Raw genomic sequence first — 19,426 nt, forward strand, 5'->3', positions numbered from 1 at the left:
AAAGCTCAGTGACCTCAAACAACAACCATATATTGTTGCTCACAGGACTACACACCAGTCAGGTGGTTTCTCTGGCCTTGACTGTGCTGACTCATGTATCTCTGGTCAACTGGGGCTGGGCTGGGCAGCTCTGCTGAACTTGGCTGGGCTCTCTCCTATCCTTGGGGCTTGGCTCTCTGTCAGCTGTCTAGGATTACCTCAGTTCTTCTCCACATGTCTTATCTTCTGCTTGCCTCTAACATCTTTCTAGCATACTAGGCTGGGTTTGTTCTCATAGAGGAGGCAGAAGGACAAGAAATAAGTGCAAAAGAGTACAAGTCTCTCGAAGCTTGGACTCAAGCTGGCACACTGTCACTTCTGCCTCATTCTTTTGGCCAAAGCAAGTCACAGAGCCAGACCAACTTCAGTAGGTGGGGAAAGAGACTCCACTCTTGATGGGAGGAGCTGCACAATCACTTTGCAAAGGGCCTGGGATGGAGGATTGAAACCACTTTTACAATCTACTATAGTCATCCTGAGAAATCGTCCTAAACTCTCTAGAATGAAAGAAATTCAAATGCATTGTTTCTCAAGCTAAGCCAAGGCCTTTGGAGAAATCTACATGTGATAAACCATTTGGAAAATGTACAGCGACCCATAAACCAGAGTTATGAGAAGCCAGGCTTATAAAATAGTCTACAGTCTTCTTTGTGAGTGAAAGACAAAAGAGGAGTATTTCAGGGCAACTTTATTACCTTTACTCATGTGGTACTCATTATATACTCACCCTTCAACACCCAGCCCCAGTGCCCCTCTGCAAAACTGTTCCCAGAACCATTCTTCTGGCTTCTGAGAATTTGTAGTTCTTCTCCCAGGACCCAGTAGCAGTTTTTGAAACGAAATGATCTCCAATCTGGCCTGTGTCGTAGACATAAATCATTGTCTTTATGATATTCCCTGCAGTACCTAACGTAAGGCCAAAAAATAGTAGCTGCACAATAAACATGTATTAGATGAATGGACAGATGGATGAATGGATGAGTGAGTGGACAGATGGGTGACAGATGCTTCAGAAATTGACTGAAACCTTCCTTTGGAAAATGTTAACATAAACTTCATTTCCCTCCTTCCAAGTTAGTATGTCAGTTTGAAATCTTGGTGTAGTTGTTTGATGTCTGTGTGCTTTTTTAAAACAAAATAAAACTGAATTGCACGTTGCCAAGAGGAGGAATCATGTTGCATTCTCCCTCATCAACCCAATCCCTATAACCATCAAAAAAGTCTGTGAGTTTCCTAGGGCATTAATCATTGTCTAGTGGGTGGGGGTAGATGAGTGGTTGTCGGGGTGGGGGACTTCTAGTCAAATAAACTTGTGAAATGCTGGATTAAACAAAGTTAGACAGCTTTCTTTTCTGTGTGACTTCAAAGAGCCTTTAATATGCTAATATACATTTGAATCACCAGAAGGATATTAGAATATGTAAGAGTTGAAAACGAGAAGAATTGGCTTTTTTAGAGGGGAGGAGAAGGGAGGTATTTTTTTTATTGTGCTAAAATGAATATAGTAGTTGTCATTTTAACCATTCACAAGTATACAATTGTGTGGCATTAAATATGTTCACAATGCCATGTAACCATTACCACTATCTATACCCAATTTTTTAATGATTCCCCACAATAATTCCCTGTAAACAATAATCCCCGTTCTTACTCCTCTGTAACCTCTATTCTACTTTCTGTCTTTATGAGTTTGCCTATTCTAGGTACCTCATGTAAGTGGAATCATACAATGTATGACCTTCTGTGTCAGGCTTGTTTCACTAAGCATAATATGGTCAAGGTCTATCCATGTTATAGTATATATCAAAATTCCATTCTTCTTTATGACTTAATAATATTCCATCGTATATATATGTCACATCTTGTTTCCATCTTCATCTGTTAATGGACACTTGAGTTGTTGCCACCTTTTGTCTATTGTGGTAATGTGACTATTAAGAATATTGGCCTAGGAATGTCTGTTCCAGTCTCTGCTTTCAGTTCTTTTAGATACATACCTAAAATGGAATTGTTGGATTATATGGTAGTTCTACATTTAACCTTTTGGAAACCACAAAGCTTTTTAACAGCAGCTGCACCATTTTGCATTTTTACCAGCAGTGCACAAAGGTTTCAATTTCTCCACCCACATCCTCACTAACACTTGTTGTTTTCCACTTTTTAAATTATAGCTAGCCTAGTAGGTGTAAAATGATATTTAATGGTAGGGTTTTTTGTTGTTGTTTTTTTGCCTTTTTGTTTTTTTGTCTTTTTTTGAGATGGAGCTTTGCTCTTGTTGCCCAGGCTGGAGTGCAATGGTGCGATCTCGGCTCACTGCAACCTCCGCCTCCTCGGTTAAAGTGATTCTCCTGCCTCAGCCTCCCAAGTAGCTGGGATTACAGGCACGCACCACCACGCCTGGCTAATTTTGTATTTTTAGTACAGACAGGGTTTCACCATGTTGGCCAGGCTGGTCTTGAACCCCTGACCTCAAGTGATCCACCCGCCTCAGCCTCCCAAAGTGCTGGGATTACAGGCATGATACACTCCACCCAGCTTAATGGTAGTTTTGATTTGCCTTTCCCTAATGACTAGTAATGGTGAATTTATAAAAGTTCTTTTTTTTTTTTTTTTTTTTTGAGACTGGGTCTCACTCTGTCCACTGGAGTATAGTGACATTGTGTACTTGGCTCACTGCATCCTCAAACCCCTAGACTCAAGCAATCCTCCCAGCTCATCCTCCCAAGTAGCTGGGACTATAGGAATGTGACAAAATTTTTTTTTTATTTTGTTTTTTTAGAGATGAGGTCTCACTGTATTGCCCAGGCTGGTATGAGTTCTTTATGCAGTCTGAATATGTCCTTAATCAAATATGTGTTTTACACAGTATAGAAGTTCCTCAGAAAGCTAGAAATAGAACTGCAATATAATCCAGCAATCCAGCAATCCCGCTTCTGGGTGTATATCCAAAGAAAAGGAAATCAGCCTTCAAAGAGACATCTGTACTCCCATGTTTATTGCAGCAAGATAAGGAATCCACCTAAATATCCATCAACAGATAAATGGATAAAGAAAATGTGGTATATATACAAAATAGAATATTTTTCAGCCATAAAAAAGAATGAAATTAAGTTATTTGCAGCACCGTGGATGAAACTGGAGGTAGTTATGTTAAGGGAAATAAACCAGGCACAGAAAGACAAATACTGCATATTCTCACTCATATGTGGGCGCTAAAATAGTTGACCTCATAGAAGTAGAGAGTAGAATAGTGGTTACTAGAGACTGGGAAGGGAAGGGGTAGGGGAGATAGGAAGAGGTTGGTTAATGGATACAAAATTACAGCTTAGATAGGACTAAGTTCTAGTGTTCTATAGCACTGTAGGATGACTATAGTAAACAATAATGTATTTTTTCAAATAGCTAGAACAGAGGATTTCGAATGTTCCTAACACAAAGAAGTGATCAAGGTTTGAGGTAATGGATATGCTAATTACCTTAATTTGATCATTATACATTATATGCAGGTATCAAAATATCATTCTGTACCCTGTAAGTTTGTACAATTATTATGTGTCCATTAAAAATATTATTTTAACGGTGGCTCACACCTGTAATCCCAGCACTTAGGGAGACTGAGGCAGGCAGATCACGAGGTCAGGAGATAGAGACCATCCTGGTTAACACGGTGAAACCCCGTCTCTACTAAAAATACAAAAAATTAGCCAGGCGCAGTGGCGGATGCCTGTAGTCCCAGCTACTCGGGAGGCTTCGGCAGGAGAATGGCGTGAATCTGGGAGGCAGAGCTTGCAGTGAGCCAAGATTGTGCCACTGCACTCCATCCAGCCTGGGCGACAGAACGAGACTCCGCCTAAAAAAAAAAAAAATTATTTTAAAAGATACATGTTTTGCAAATATATTCTCCCAGTCTCCCAGTTCATGGCTTGTCCCTTAAACAACAAAAGTTTTTAGTTGTGATGAATTCTAACTTATTCATATTTTAATGCAGTTTGTGTCCTCTATAAGAAACCTTTGCCTAAACCAAAGTCACTAAGATTTTCTCACATACTTTCTTCTACAAATTTTATAGTTTTGGCTCTTACGCTTAGGTCTATGATCTATTTCAAGTTTATATCATGTAGGGTGTGAGGAAGTGTGGGGTGTATTTTTTTGACATATGAATATCTAATTGTTTGGACACTATTTGTTGAAAAGATTATCCTTTACCTATTGAATTTTCTTAGCACCTTTGTTCAAAAACAACTGAATGTGTATTGTTGTGAGCTGTTCACTCCATTGATCACATATCTGTCCTTACCTTACAGCCACTCTCTCTTGGTCACTGTATCCCAGGAGTGCCTTGAAATTAGGACATGTAAGTCCTCCAACCTTGCCCCTCTTTTGAAACAGAATTATTTTGGCTATTTTTCCAGGTCTGTTGAATATCAGTTTCTATAAAGAATGCCTTGAGTCGATCGATCAATTTTGAGAGGACTCACCTTTTAACAATATTGAGTCTTCTGACCAATAAACATGATGTATCTCTCTGTTTATTTAGATCTTTGATTTCTCTAGCAGTGTTGTAGTTTTCAGTGTGTAGGTCTTATACATTTTGTTAAATGTATCTCGACTATTTGATATTTTTGACACCATGGAAATTGGTATTTTAACATCAGTTTTCAATGTTTCATTGATAGTATTTAGAAATAAAATTGATTTTTATATATTGACCTTATATGTTGCTAAACTCATTAGTTCTACTAGCTTTTTTGTAGATTCCTTAGCATTTCTTATGTAGATAATCGTGTCATGGGCAGATATTATTTTGATCCCCATTCTACCGTCAAATAATGGAGGCCTGGAAAGACAAGGGGACCTGCCTAAGGTCCTACTCTTCATAAATGCACAGCCAGGAATCTGAAGCCTGTGTCTTTTGGGTCCTCCTTCAACGACCTCTCCACACCGTAAGCTGTTCCTCAGTCTTTCAAGCCTCAAGAGAAGAAGCTTATATCAGTTATGATTATATTTGAATGGTTCAAACAAGATAGTGTTTTTTTCTGTCACTTCAAAGTCTGGAGGTTTTAACTCCAGGACTAGTATCACAGTTCTGCGCCCTGAAGTCCTCAAGAACCTGTACTCCCTGCTGATGGCTTCAGCCATCCCTAGAGCGTGGAGCTGCACCTCATGGTCCATCATAGTAGCCTTTGCATTCTAGGCAGCAAGACAGAGGAAGGGATAAACAAGAAAGGCAAAGGTGCACATTAGTAATTTTTTCTGGTAAGTTCCATGAGGCTGGGTCTTAACCTGTTTTGTGCTATAGTAACAGATGCCAGAAACTGGATAATTTATAAAGAAAAGAAATGTATTTGGTCACAGTTTCCGAGGCTGGGAAGTCCGAGATCAAGGGCAGCATCAGGTGAGGGCTTTCTTGCTGCCACATAAGGTGGTAGAAAGCATCACATGGGTGAGAGAGATGGATGGGACCAAATTCATCCTGTAAGGGCCCTGCTCTCACAGTAATTAACCCACTCCCTCCATAACAGCATTAATCCATTCATCAGGGTAGAGCCCTCATGAGCTAATCACATCTTAAAGGTTCCACCTCCCAATACTGTTGCACTGAGGATTCAATTTCCAACACACAAACTTTGGGGAACATGCTCAAACCATAGCAGGCTACCATGCAGCTCCTCCACTCACCTCTCATTGGACAGAACCAGTCAGGCCACATCTAGCTACAAGGATGTCAGGAAAATATCATCTTTATTCTGAGCAATCATATCCCAGCTAAAATTCTTATTTCTGTGGAAGAAAAGGAGAACAGCTCCTAGGGGATATACAGCAATTTCTGCCACAAGCCTTAGTTAGGAATCCAGAAAGGAAACCGTTTGAAAATGAAAGAAGGAAGAAGGTGGAAGAGTTCAAAGCCTGTTGCATCTTTTTAAAAATTATTTTAGGATCAGGTGAGTCAGCTCTCCTTTGAGTTTTGTCAGCCCATTAAGTTGACCTGAAGCCATTTAGTCATAGGCTAAAGTCAATTCTCAGAACCCTTTTATGGTATCAAATCTTTATGACTATATTAGACATGTCTAATCCGTGGATGACCTTTCCTTCATCTGGAAAAGATAAAAGATGTCTCCACTCATTCATTCATTATTCATTCATTCAACAGAAATTGATGTCTTCTCATAGAGCTCACAATTTGAGGATAGACAGACAATAGTCAAATGATCATCCAAATGAATGTAAAGTCACAAAGGAGCAGTGAGGATGCTGTAAGTTCCCACATCGGGGCGTGATCTAGCCAGAGGGGTCAGGGAAGCTTGCCTGAGGGTTTCGATGATTCCTACAGGAGTATCTGCATTCACAGCAGTTTGCTGTGGTCTGGGAAGACTGTCCTGTGTGCTCTCTTGTGGTTGCACCTCACATATCCTGCCTGGGACACCATATAGCTGAGAAATCATTACATAAGAACAAGAGAGGCTGGGCATGATGGCGCACGCCTGTAATCTCAGCACTTTAGGAGTCCCAGGTGGGAAGATCGCCTAAGGCCAGGAGGTTGAGACCAACCTGGGCAACATAATAAGACCTTGTCTGTACAAAAAAAAAAAAAGAAAAAAGCCAGGTGTGGCGGTACATGTACCTGTAGTCTTAGTTTCTTGGGAGGCTGAGGCAGGAAGATTGCTTGAGCCCAAGAGGTCAAGGCTGGAGCTGCAGTGAGCTATCATCATGCTACTGCAAGCCAGCCTGGGCAACAGAGCAAAATCCCATCTCTTAAAAAATAAATAAATAAAAACCAAGAATGCCAGAGTGAGAGTGAGGTGGGATAGGTAAGGGGCTGGGTGCTGCCCAGGAGATTCAAAGCCGTTTGTGGCCTCCACCCTAAGAGAAGCAAAGAAGAATTCAGAGAGTTCTCAGTTTCCAAGATGGGAGATGGAGAAGGCCAGGATCATTGTCCAGGCAGAGACTGTCCTCCTGGGCCAGGAAGGAGTTCAAAGAGGAGGGGACTACCATCAGTCACATGTTGCTTCCCCATGCCCTTACCCCTCTCCCCTTCTTGGGGGACCTTTGCAAGCAGTGAGCAGCCAGCCAGCCCAAAGAGCCAAGATTGTAGAAATCAACCAGTGGGTCACTGTCTACCAGGTATACTTGGAAATTCACTCTTCCAGCTTAAGGCAGCTGTGGCAGATGGGTCCTGTCCCCTGACCAACGCCAGCTGATGGGTAAGCACTGCTTGGAGTACAGTGTTGAGAAAGATTCTCGAAGTCTGGAATCCACAAGGAAGAATATTACAATAGGTTGGTGATGTCTGCTTTTGCCCTGGTGCAACTGAGAGGAAGGAATTGGACATAAATATAAAAATGCTTTGTAAATTATGAAATACTACCAAATAGTAACTAATAATGGTAGCTAGCATTGCTAGTGCTTCCTAGATACCAAACACTGCTAAGAGCTATACTTGCTGCATCTCATTTAATCTTCATAATAACCTTTATGCTAGGAACTATTAATTTCCCCATTTTATAGTTGGGGAACCAAGGCTTGTGAAAAATAGTATAACTTGCTCAAGATCACAGAGCTAATAAACAGAACTGTGGCACAAGCCTAGGCCTTTCCAACGCCAAAACAGATGGTCTTATTCACTCTGGTTTGCTGTCTTCAGAATGTAGGGGATTATGATTATAATTATTACTATTATTAGAGCAACTACTTTATTACTGGGTGGCTCAACCCTACTTACCCAGCTAGGAGACTAATAGGATATGTTTGCAGTCATTTTTTATTCTCTCTCTGAAAAGTAGGAACTTGCCTTCTGATGAGCTTTCCAGTCCCTTTTTTTCTTTTTTCCCATCCACAGCTGCTGTGCAGAGCAGTATTGCAGCCCTCGCTCCTGTCCAGCCCATCAAGCCTCTAAGAAGAGCACTTTCTAGGGGCTTTCCTGTGATTGATCACACATCAGCTAGATTGAGATTTTCAGAACCTCTTGTGAATTGCCCTCTTGGTACAGAAGTATGATTCATCTCACCATGTTTTCCTTATTTGAGAACTGTGTTCCTGCAGCCTTTCTAGATACTGAGTTTGGGAAGGAATGGGCAGGTACATGTGGTAGGTGCTATTAGCTGTGATGATTACACTCATGTGGTGGCTGGCAGTTTGCAAAATGCTTTCATATGGATTTTCTCTCCAAGCCTCAGTTTTGTCATCTACAAAGTGGATATAATGACGATAATAATATAGTCAAGTCTAATCTCATGAAAGAGTTAGGCTATAATAAACTTACCACTTAAGGTGAAAATAACACAAAATCAGAATCACCCTTGACAATCGCCCATGGAATATGAAGACACACCACCTCTCAAAAGTCCAGTTTAGGCAGTTTTCACTCCAGCATGAACACCAATGATGACTGTTTCTTTGGTTGAAGTAATCACAGTGCCCTCTGAGGTAGTGAAAATACTTATCTTCCTAGAGTAGGCTCCCCCAGCACAGAGCCCTCACGCTCCCAGGGACCAGAGAGAACTGGGGCCTCCAGGGACTCTTTGTGAGGGCACAGGCACACTCTACATGAGCACGGGAGGCTCGCCACCACCCCTCTAGGATTTCTCTCTTCTTTCTTGACTATGTGTCACTGAATTCTAGAAGGTGAAATAGATACAAAATCTTATCTCATTAGGTCTGATTTCCTGACTTGCTTTCTATGGACAGTATTGAAACTTAAAAGTAACATGTGATGACACAGACACTAGGCTAGGTGAGGGGAGAGCTGGGCTCATGTCCCAGGTAGGTTTCACCTGCATCTGTGGGACTATGGATATCCAGATCTTACAGATGAACTTCTCACCTGACTAAGTTCTCAGGCTATATTTTTGACTCAAACCCACAGGACTCTAGTAACCCTATTTTTAAAAAATCTGTATGTGCCCACCCCCACTTCTGCCTTCCCAGCACAAGCTAGCATCATCTCTGCCTGCACCACTGTAATAGCCTCCTTCCCGGCCTCCAGCACTCCTCTTGGCCTCCTAATCCCTTTTCCACTTGGCTACAAGAGAGCTTTCCAAATGCAACCTGATGTTATCACCTCCTTATATAAAACACTTGTATTTCTAAATGCTCCTGGAGGAAAGAGAATCCTCACCCCTGCCTACCTCTCCTTCCTGCCAGACTTTCCCTGCTTCTCTGTGCACCACACACACTGCTCTTCCAGGCCCTCCTATGATTCGTGTTTGCTCAGCCAGAGTCTTTGTATGTCTTTACTTTTCCCTCTGTCTGGAATGCTCTGTACTCCTCTTTCTACTGAGTTAACCTCTAATCCAATTTTCTCAAGAAAGCCTTGCAGACTGGATCAGATCCCCCCCAATCTGATCTGAAAGAAAGGGACTCTCTTTGTACCATGTACCACTCTTTTATGGCCTGCCACTGTAGCTTTTTTAATTTACCTGTAGTTTCGGATGAAAGTCTACATTTCCCCCCCACCACACATACTTCTATAAGCTCTATGAGAGCAGGACCCCTGTCCGTCTTCCTCCCCAGTATATCCTCAGCATCTAGCACAAGGCCTGATCTGTGCTTGTGTTCATCATACACTGAAGTTGATGGATAGATGGACAGATGGACGGATGGATTGATAGGTAAGAGACTCAGATGAACATTATCAAATTATCGATCAGAGTCTATTTGTTTTTTTTCCCCCAGTGATAAAGCATTTGGGCACTTATCCTGAAGAAAGTGTTGAAATTGTTCTTTTAGAATGGAAGGGAAAAGCTACTGAAGGTTCTATTTGCCCTTTAGATAACAGGCATTCCAAAGTATCTTGGCTTTTTTTTCCTCCCTACTGTTTAAAAAGTCTTTTAATGAGCTTTCACGCCTTACGTAGCAAATGACCTTTTCTAGAGCCACCTACACCAAACAAAGGAATTGGAGGGTTGGTGTGGTTCTGCCCTTGGAAACACAGGATCAGCCCTTTGAAACAATGGCTCCTATCTGTGAGTGACCTTCCCCTCTTAGGGAAGGGCCAGATTTCAGATTTCAACATCCTGGTGTTGAGACAATGGAGTTACTGGAGCAGGGACAACAGACACAGCCCCATTGCTTATTGGACCAACAAGACTTGCCTGACGTGGGCCCAGCGGACGTAGTCTCGTGGTTGCTGGTTGTAGTGCCTCCTTCCATTCATAAATAGTGTCATTCAGGTTTTCTCATACAGCTTGTTCCTGATTATAGTGAAAGTTACGTTTTCTCAAAACAGCAGCCTACTGGATAGGTGCTAGAGTTGGGTCAGCCTCACCTAAGTCTGACTGTGGAGTACCAGAATGCATGATCCTCAGCCTATGAAAAGGGGATATTTTCTCTGAATGAAAACAAAATCATCTCTCTCCTTGCATTTCTCATGGGAGGAGGAGGATTCTGAGATTAATTGAAAGTGGATAGGTAGTAATGTATTTTATTCTTGGAGCTATACGTCAGTCTATTGCTTGCTCAGAGACTTACTGTGGCTCCCACCTGCCAAGCAGCTCGGATGTAAGGCCCTCCAATTCTGGTCCAGACTTCCTTCCTGGTCTTGTTGCTCGTGACTCTCTTTTGCAACCTGCTCACTCCAGCCGTATCAGGCTCCTTGCCATCAAGTAAATATGCCCTTCACTTTCTAACTCCCATTCTTTCCACATACTTTCCCTCTAGCTAGATTCCACCCCTAACCCCCACCCTTTAACTGCTACCAGTTAAAATCCTACCCCTTCTCGCAGGTTCCTGTCAAAGGCTCTGCTTCTGTAGGAATTCTTCCCCGATCATCCCAGGTAGATTTAATTTTTGGCTTTTGTAAATATCTATTGAATTTATCTGTACAGCTTTCAAGGCACTATGTTATAGGCTTGTATATGTGTGTATGTGTGTTTTCCTTCCTTATATACTTGTCTCATAGCTGTCTGTGGAGGCCATGGACTACCTTGTTCATCTTTGTCTCTCCCAGAGGTCTTTGGCCATAGTAGGCCCTCAATATTCATTTTTTGGATGAATGAATTAATAAAAACAATCCAGCTTATGTCCTCAAAATTCATGAAGAAAGTACATTTATCTAATTGTCCAAACTCTCTTGTTTAAACTTTATGCTTTGAGCTAAACTAAGCCCTACCTGGTCCTCTTCGAAGGGAACCTTGAAGGTAATCTTGAAGAGATTACTTTGCTCTGTGTGTGTGTGTGTGTGTCTGTGTGTGTGTGAGAGAGAGAGACAGAGAGAAAAGTTTATTAATCTACTTGGTAGATAAACAGATGTTTGAAATTATAGTTATTTAAACCTCAAAGCAAAATCATTCCATTGCCTTTGTAGGGTTCTTTGAGAGGAAGATGGAGGGAAGCCATCCTAAAATTTGCAGCAGAACCTGGTCTGTAACACAGCCTCAGTCTGTGGATGAAGCAGATGACCTGCTCATCTTTCCTTCCAACATTGCTGTTTGAGAGCATACAGCCCTTTCATTGTTTTGAAGACACTAGCCAGCTCGGCCAGAGATGCTCTTTGCCAAGTCTGCAGTGTTGGGATTAGAGTATGCACTTTAACAAATCTTCCTTCTTGAGCAGAATATAGTTGGCTTGCTTCACCACCATTCTTTCCTACCTCCAAAGGCTGCCAGGCCTGCTAAGTAGTGATTAAACAAAGATTAAAATTCCACTTGTGTGTGTGTGTGTGTTTGAACACTAATCGATTATTTTAGTGGAATGTTAAGTAAAAGCATGCAGATACCAGAAGCAGTTATTTAGAGCAGCCAGTCAAAATCCATTGCCAATTTATTATTTAATGTGATTTCCACATTGATTCTGCCAGTCTCCTCCACACACTCTCGCTCACTTCTCTTGCCATGTTCCTTCCTCACCCCTTTGCTTCCTGTAGCAGAAGGACATCAGGAAACCAAGGGAAAGCAAAGTAGCAAAAGATGGTTGTTGAAGGAAAATAATCACAGCTTTTGTAGACAAATCTTTGAGCCTACAGAGTTAAAGAAACTTAAAATTACCTCTGGATTGAAAAATCCAGACGTGCTCTTTTACATAATATTAAGTGATTGCTATTGCATAAGAATTGCTGTCTTTTGAGAAGCAATGTTCCTGCCTTTTTTGTTGTTAATGGTCTTGTGGCATTTGTTTCTATTGTAGAGTGCCACTATTAACTAGGACTTTTTTCTTTCCTTGAAGAACACTGTGTTTCGACGTGGGCATATGACATCCTGTTAATGAGGAAACTCTAAATCCTGTTATCAGCAAGAGCCAGTTGAATTGAATCAGGCGGTAGATAGGTTGCCTCTGCAGGACCCATAGTTTTTCTTATTAGATTCCTATCCACTCTCCTATTCCTCCAAACATGGTTATCACAAACACTGGAACATACCATGTTTTCATAAACTTTCCCTAAAAATAATGTATTGATAGTAGCTCTCCTTTACTAGGAGAGGGCCTAACTTTGTCCCAAACACTGGGACACTTTGTCCCAGATTAGCTCAGTTAATCCTCCCAACGGATACCCTTATTCTGTTAGTTTTCTCTATTTATCAGTCAGGGAAACTGGGGTCCACCTGTCGAGGAAGTAAAACCTAGGTTTTTCTAACTCTGGAACCAGAATGTTCTGAGTCATTAAACTAGACTACTCACCCCATTGAAGAGCATTCATTCATTCGTTCATTCATTCAGCTGGTATTTTTCAAGGGCCTAAGATGAGTCAGGTATTGGCCTAGGAAAGTGCAGTGGTGTAATGCCCCTGCCTTCAAGAAGCTTACAGTCTATTCTAGGGAGAGAACTCTGAGCTCTGATTTGGTCCCTGGGTCTGACAAGCTGTAGGATTTAGGGCAAATTCATTCTACTCTGTTAGCCTCAGATTTAATATCTGTAAAATGAGCCTGCTAGATTTAGACAAAAGGTCCTCCAACTTTATTGTGAATTAGAATCACATGGAGAATGTGTTTTCTAAAAAAGATATCTTCCTGGGCTCCTATCTATAGATACTTTGACTTAGTGGGTTCAGCATTTGAGTCCAGGAATTTGCATCTATAATAAGGATCCAGGTTCTCCAAGAACCACCTTTTGAGAGAGACTGATCTTTCTGTAAATCTCATTAGGCCTACACAGTATCTGTGCTGTCAAACCTGCATCCTTGGTGCCTGACACACTGCTTTGTACAGAGTAGGTGTCAGTAAACATTTGGTGATAGTTCAGATGATCTGGGGTTTCTTAATCTGCACTACCTCTAGAAATTAGGAGTCCTCAGGGGCTCCTAAACCACCTGAAATTGACCACAATTTCTGTTAAGGTTTTTGGATAGGATTCTTAGGGCCCTTTGGGCTCCATGTACTCTGTAATTTATTTATTTATTTATTTATTTATTTATTTATTTATTTATTGAGACGGAGTCTCACTCCGTTGCCTAGGCTGGAGTATAGTGGCACAATTGCAGCTCACCACAACCTCTGCTTCCTGGGTTCAAGTGATTCTACTGCCTCAGCCTCCCAAGTTGCTGGGATTACAGGTGTGTGCCACAACACTCAGCAATTTTTTTTTTTTTTTTTTTTTAGTAGAGACACAGTTTCACCATGTTGGCCAGGCTGGTCTCGAACTGACCTCAAGTGATCCGCCCACTTCAGCCTTCCAAAGTATTGGGATTACAGGCGTGAGCCACCACTCCTGACCAACTCTATAATTTTAAGACTGAAACTAGTTTTCCACCCTACTGAAGGTCCAGACCTATAACTGGAATACTTTTTAACCTATACAATAACATTTGAGTTCTATATCTACATGATTTGGTGAGATGTCAATTTACAGTAGATTCTTAAAATCCTTAAGGAGTCAGTGTCCTCAATCCATGTGTAAATTAGGAGAGTGCTGAGGCTATACTGTTTGTGATTGTCTCAGCTCGTCTGAAAGTACCTTTTGGGGAGGTAGTGCTGACTCCATTTTCCAGGTGGGAAAATTGAGGTACCAGTGACTCCTGTAGCTTGTGCAAGGTCATAGTCAAGAGTTCTTTCCCACTAAAAACTAGCCTGGGAGTCAAAGGACATGGTTTTTATTCTCTTGCCTGCTGTGAGGCCTTGGTTGGGTAGCTTGGCTTGTTTGGACTTCAGTTCCTTTATCTGTAAGATGAGCGGAGGTAGACTAATTGTCTCTGAGCAGCTACCTAGCTCAGATGGCTGAGGACTCTAGCAGCTGCGTGCTTAGACATGTAGAACTCCTTGTGTCAGCAGGCTCCAAAGTCTTCCTGGTTTAGGGAAGATATAAGGACCAATGAGACCTAAAACAGCATAGTTCATCTCTGCAGACCCTGGGAGGGAGGGATAGAGGGAACAGTGTGCATCATAAGGCAAAGGCAGTGGAGTTAGGTATGAAACTCCCAGGATTTTGGAGCCTTAGTTCTCAATACCATCAGGTCAGCAATCCAGTGTTTTGTTTTGAGAACAAGATTCTAGGGGTTTACTTCTTTGAGGTCAAAACAGTGAGATTTATCCCCATACCCCATTCCCAGTGGCACTGGAAGACATTCACAGGCTTGTAGAGGAAATAGTACCCTTCATGCAATCTTAGACTCTTGAAGTGCCCTTTAAAGTTGTCTAACCCTTGCTACTCAAAGTGTCTTTTGTGGCCCAGCAGCGTCAGCATCACCCGGGTTCTTGTTAGAAATGCAGACTCTCAGGCCCCACCCCAGACCTACTGTACCAGAATCAGTATTAGCAAGATCCCCACATGATTCTCCTGCACATTAAAATTTGAGAAGCACTAGTCCCAACCCTGCACTTGATTCTTCTCCTTCACATCCTGATGGACACTCGGTCTTTCTATTCCTGGCCACTTCTAATATCTTCTTCCAAATGGTCTTGTTTCATCCTAGCAGCAACCCAACTTTTGGAATTTCTTCTCTGTCTGAGTCCCCTCAGTCATTCAGTAACGTCTACCATTGGTCGTCAGTGTAGTCTTAGGACTTCATAGAACAAAATAACATCTCCCATGTCCTCCAGGACTTCTTATCTCCTAGTCCTCATAGTTTCTAATCTTCCCCAACCAGGATACATTCCTGAATATCCCAGCATGTTTCAAGCTCATCAGGGCCAGGCAGGTAACAAAAATGAGAGATGGGAGGCAGGTGAAATGCGATAAGGAATGGTAGGGACTGTGGCAAACTGGGGAGACGTTCCCCATCCACACAGCCCAGCTGATGAGCTGAAGGAAGTCAGCCCAGTACTGGCATGTCTTTTAGGTTTTCAGGAGAAGCCAAAAATCTTGATAAAACAATATGAAATCTCCCTGTTTTCACACTAGAATTAAGAAAACCAAACCAAAACAAAAAGCACCTTGAAAGCCACCAGGTTGTTTGCTAGTGACCACATTTGGCCCATAGGCCTCAGGGTTTTGCAGCCTTCTATGATAATTATCTGCTCAACTTGATGTGACCAACACAGATCAGGTAGGATTATCGTCTGCTTCGTTGTAGACCAGTGGTTCTCAAACCTCAGTGTGTATCAGAATCTCTTCAAGGACTTGCTAAAACATGGATTGCTGGGCCCCACCCCCAGAGCTTCTGCTTCTAGAGGTCTAGGGTAGGACCCTGGGAATTTGCATTTCTGGCAAGTTCCCAGGTGGTGCCCATCCTGTCCCCTTCAGATACAACCTTTTGAGCACCATGGCTTTAGTTTTGTGCCTTCCATTAAGGGAGCCTCAGTTTGCAGAGCCTCTAGTCCTACCAGTGGGCTAAAGTAATCAACCGAAGTTTCCAATCTGTGGGCAGCAGCAGAGGAAAAAGAGATTGGGAGGGAGGGCTGGAGAAAGGAGAGCTAACTAGCCCCTAACTGATCAACCCTGACATCACAGAAGCAGAATATTACCTTGGGCAGGTTCCTGGCCTACCCCAAGGCTTGGTTTCTCTGTCTGTGGTATGGAGAAGTAGTCCTAGCTCAGCTTCCAAGTATATTTGTTTACTTGTGTAGGAAATTTGGTATCTATTTATTTTTAGCAGAAGAACTGTCTTCAAATAAAATCCCACATGGAACCCCAGTACATAAAACAGATGTGTTGTTGCTCTGATTGAAGAGCGGGCAGAGCAAGCCCCTACTCTCAGCCTTCCTCTTCCCAAGGCAGTGCCGGGGGCCCCTCCTGTGGAACTGTATCCTGAACTGATTCAATGGTTCCATAAGGACTTTCCAGCTCAGCTTCTGTGATTTCTAAGAACCCTGAGAACTGTTGAAAGCATGTGGCCTTAGTTTTTGTAGTTTTTTTTTCCCTTCTCTAACCAAGACATCTGACACACCAAGTTTCAGAATTATCTTCTTGCAATTCAGAGAGGTCTATAGGAGAGAGAATACAAAGGATTGTTATTATTACTAGAGCTGTTATAAAGATGTTGAGCCATTGTGGAAAGCCTGCTAACACAAGGATCAACCAGAGGCTTAATAAACAAGCGCAGGGATGATTTTATTCAGGGGGCTTCTTGTTAGCACTAATGTCCAGCACACCACACATCAGGGCCTTTGAAGTTAATTATATCGGAAAGAGGACTATTGGATTCTGCCTGCCACAGTGGCAAGAACAAGTCTGCAAGATTTGTAATGGGCATGGTGATTCAGAAAGTATTTACATGAACATGGAATATATGTAAGTAGCCGTGTGGTGCAGCATTACCTGGGGAAGGCTCTGGGCCTGGAGGCCTTTGACTTCGCTGTTGGCTTGAGAAAGTATCAGGTTCCTTCTGCTGACCCCAGTCACTGGAATGCAGCCTCCTTTAATTAGGGAAACTACTTCCTAATGGGAAGTATTGAGCCCATGAGGATGGGCTCACCTCCCCAGGTAAATGATAAATGCTGTCAGAGCCCAGGCCTTGGGGGCTGCTCTCTTGGGGCTGCTATATATATATGCATGTATATATACATATATATATATATTTTTTTTTTTTCTTCTCCTTTTAGCCATTCAATTGCTTCTTCATACAGTCCACACCCATTCGCCACACATTTATTCTCTTTGGGGCTGGGCCCTCAGGACCACAGAGATGACCAAGACCTACCTTCTACTCTTGCTTACAGCACTCCTTCTCCTTGGGCCACACACAGCTTTGCCGTTCTCCACCCAAACGTCACAAGTCAGTGCCCAGGATGTTTGTCTTGCCTGCCTCTCCTGTCGACCTGTCTGAGACCCAGCCCAAATGCACTCAACTCCATGAAACATTCTCCATTTCTCCCCAGTGGAACTGAACTCATGTAGTGCATTCTCTGAGCCCCTCCCCTATCCAATATGTAGCGATTAGCCACATGAAACTGTTGAGCACTTGAAATGAGTCTGAATCGGGATGACCACAAGTGTAAAATACACACTGGATTTCAAAGGCAGTACAAAGAAAAAGAATGTAGGTCAGACATTGTGGCTCATGCCTGTAATCCCAGCACTTTGGGAGGCTGAGGTGGGAGGACAGCTTGAGCCCAGGAGTTCAAGAACAGCCTGGGGTAACATAGGGTGACCCCATCGCTACAAAAAGTAATTAACTGGTATGGTAGCACGTACCTGTAGTCCCAGCTACTCAGGAGGTTGAGGATGGAGAATCGTTTGAGCCCAGGAGTTTGAGGCTGCAGTGAGCCGTCATGGTGCTACTGCACTCTAGCTTGGCCAACAGAGTGAGACCTTGTCTCCCACCCCTCACCGCCCCACCAAAAAATGTAAAATACCTTAATCAGTGTACTACATTGATTGCATGTTGGAGTGGTAATATTTTAGGTAGAGTACATTATTAAAACAACTTCACCTCCTTTTTTAAATGTGGATACTGGAAAATTTCAAGTTACACATGTGGCTCATGTTATATTTCTGTTGGGTGTCACCACACTGCGCACTTTCTCCCATGGGCGGAAAGAATGCGATCATCTTTTTTCTCCACCACCAATTTGTGAGTTCCCGAAAGGTAGACACCGCGTTCCTGTCATCTTGCTGACCTTTGCACACCTGGCTGGCACATGGCAAGCCACTAACAAAGGTATGCTGAGGGAGTGGATAAAGGAACACAAGATGACAGGCATTTGGTCAATAAAAAGCTCGCTTAGGCAGTGTAACTCCTGGGCCTGTGTTGCTGAACTTATTTGCCCTTTTCTATTTTTCATAGTTTTTGTCTTTTTTTAAGGGCTCACACAGTCGACAAAAGAAGACGTTTTTCTTGGGAGATGGACAGAAGCTGAAGGACTGGCATGACAAAGAGGCCATCCGGAGGGACGCTCAGCGCGTAGGTATGGAGGGCAGGATTGGCCATGGGTGGGCACTGTGAAGGGCATATGCACGTATGCTTACGTGTGTGTGTGTGTGTGTTCCTGTGTATGTTTAGTAGGGGTATCTGGACCTCCTGTTGGCTCCCTCCCCGTCAGCCACCATCCCTTTCCCTGATTCCCAGATGCCCCTCTTCACTGGTTAGCTGACCCCTTTTTCCACTCCCATCACCAGATCCGCTGCCTGCAAGAATTTGCCTGCCACCTTTATTGGGTGATAGAAAATGTCTCCCTCGTATAGGATATTTTGTATTTTATTTTCATAGGATAGAAATGTCTCTCCCTTATGGGATTACAACTAAAACAAGGAGCAATAATAACAAGAGCCAACATTTATTGAACACCTGTTGTGAGGAAGATCCATGCTCTGTACTTGGAAATTTCTTCTGTGAAACCTCGGATCAACCTTTATGGCCCATTTAATAAGAAGGGGCCTGTGGCTCTTAAGAGGGGTGGTAATCTGCCCACTGTTGCACAGAAAGAAAGAGGCAGACTTGGAATTTGAACCCAGGTCTGGAGGGAGGGCAGAGTTGATTCCTACCTGACACTGCAGCCATGAGACTGAGTCAACTTAGAGGGCTTCAGCTAAAGTTTTCTGTGGCTAATTAGTCTTGGGAGCAGTTCTGTTTACACTGGCGAGTTGGGAAGGGTTGGGGTAAGGTGGTACAGAAATTATATGGAGAATCAACTCTAGGGAGCCTAGACTAAGGAGTCAGGAGAGCAGCTCTGATGCCACTTACAGCCATCTAATCAGCAGTTAAAGTCCATACTCCCAGAGCCTCAGTTTTTCCATCTGTCCGTGGGACTCATGCTTCCTGCTTTGACAACCTCAGGATGTTACTTTGCAGAGTAAATAGGTGTTGCTCAAACCACAAGCTCTAGAAGGCAAGATGATTTTTAACCAGCTGGTTGTATTGCCATTTCTTCAAGATCCTCACCAATGACAGATCTTTTTTTTTTTTGAGACAGAGTCTTGCTCTGTCACCCAGGCTGGAGTGCAGTGGCGTAACCTCGGCTCACTGAAAGCTCTGCCTCCTGGGTTCATGCCATTCTCCTGCCTTAGCCTCCCGAGTAGCTGGGACTACAGGCACCTACCACCACGCCCAGCTAACTTTTTTTGTATTTTTAGTAGAGACAGG

The 19,426-nt window shown here is 42.8% G+C and overlaps 1 protein-coding gene across 1 annotated transcript in view; it reads left to right on the forward strand.

Moving 5' to 3' along the window:
• GALNT10 (polypeptide N-acetylgalactosaminyltransferase 10) overlaps positions 1 to 19,426 on the forward strand; it is a 230,771-nt gene that overhangs the window by 84,599 nt on the left and 126,746 nt on the right. The window contains exon 2 of the mRNA XM_001111603.5: positions 18,149 to 18,251. Within this exon, the coding sequence (XP_001111603.1) occupies positions 18,149 to 18,251 (103 nt within the window). The remainder of the gene's footprint in view (positions 1 to 18,148; positions 18,252 to 19,426) is intronic.

This window comes from Macaca mulatta, chromosome 6 (assembly GCF_049350105.2).
Source record: "Macaca mulatta isolate MMU2019108-1 chromosome 6, T2T-MMU8v2.0, whole genome shotgun sequence".
NCBI lineage: Eukaryota > Metazoa > Chordata > Mammalia > Primates > Cercopithecidae > Macaca > Macaca mulatta.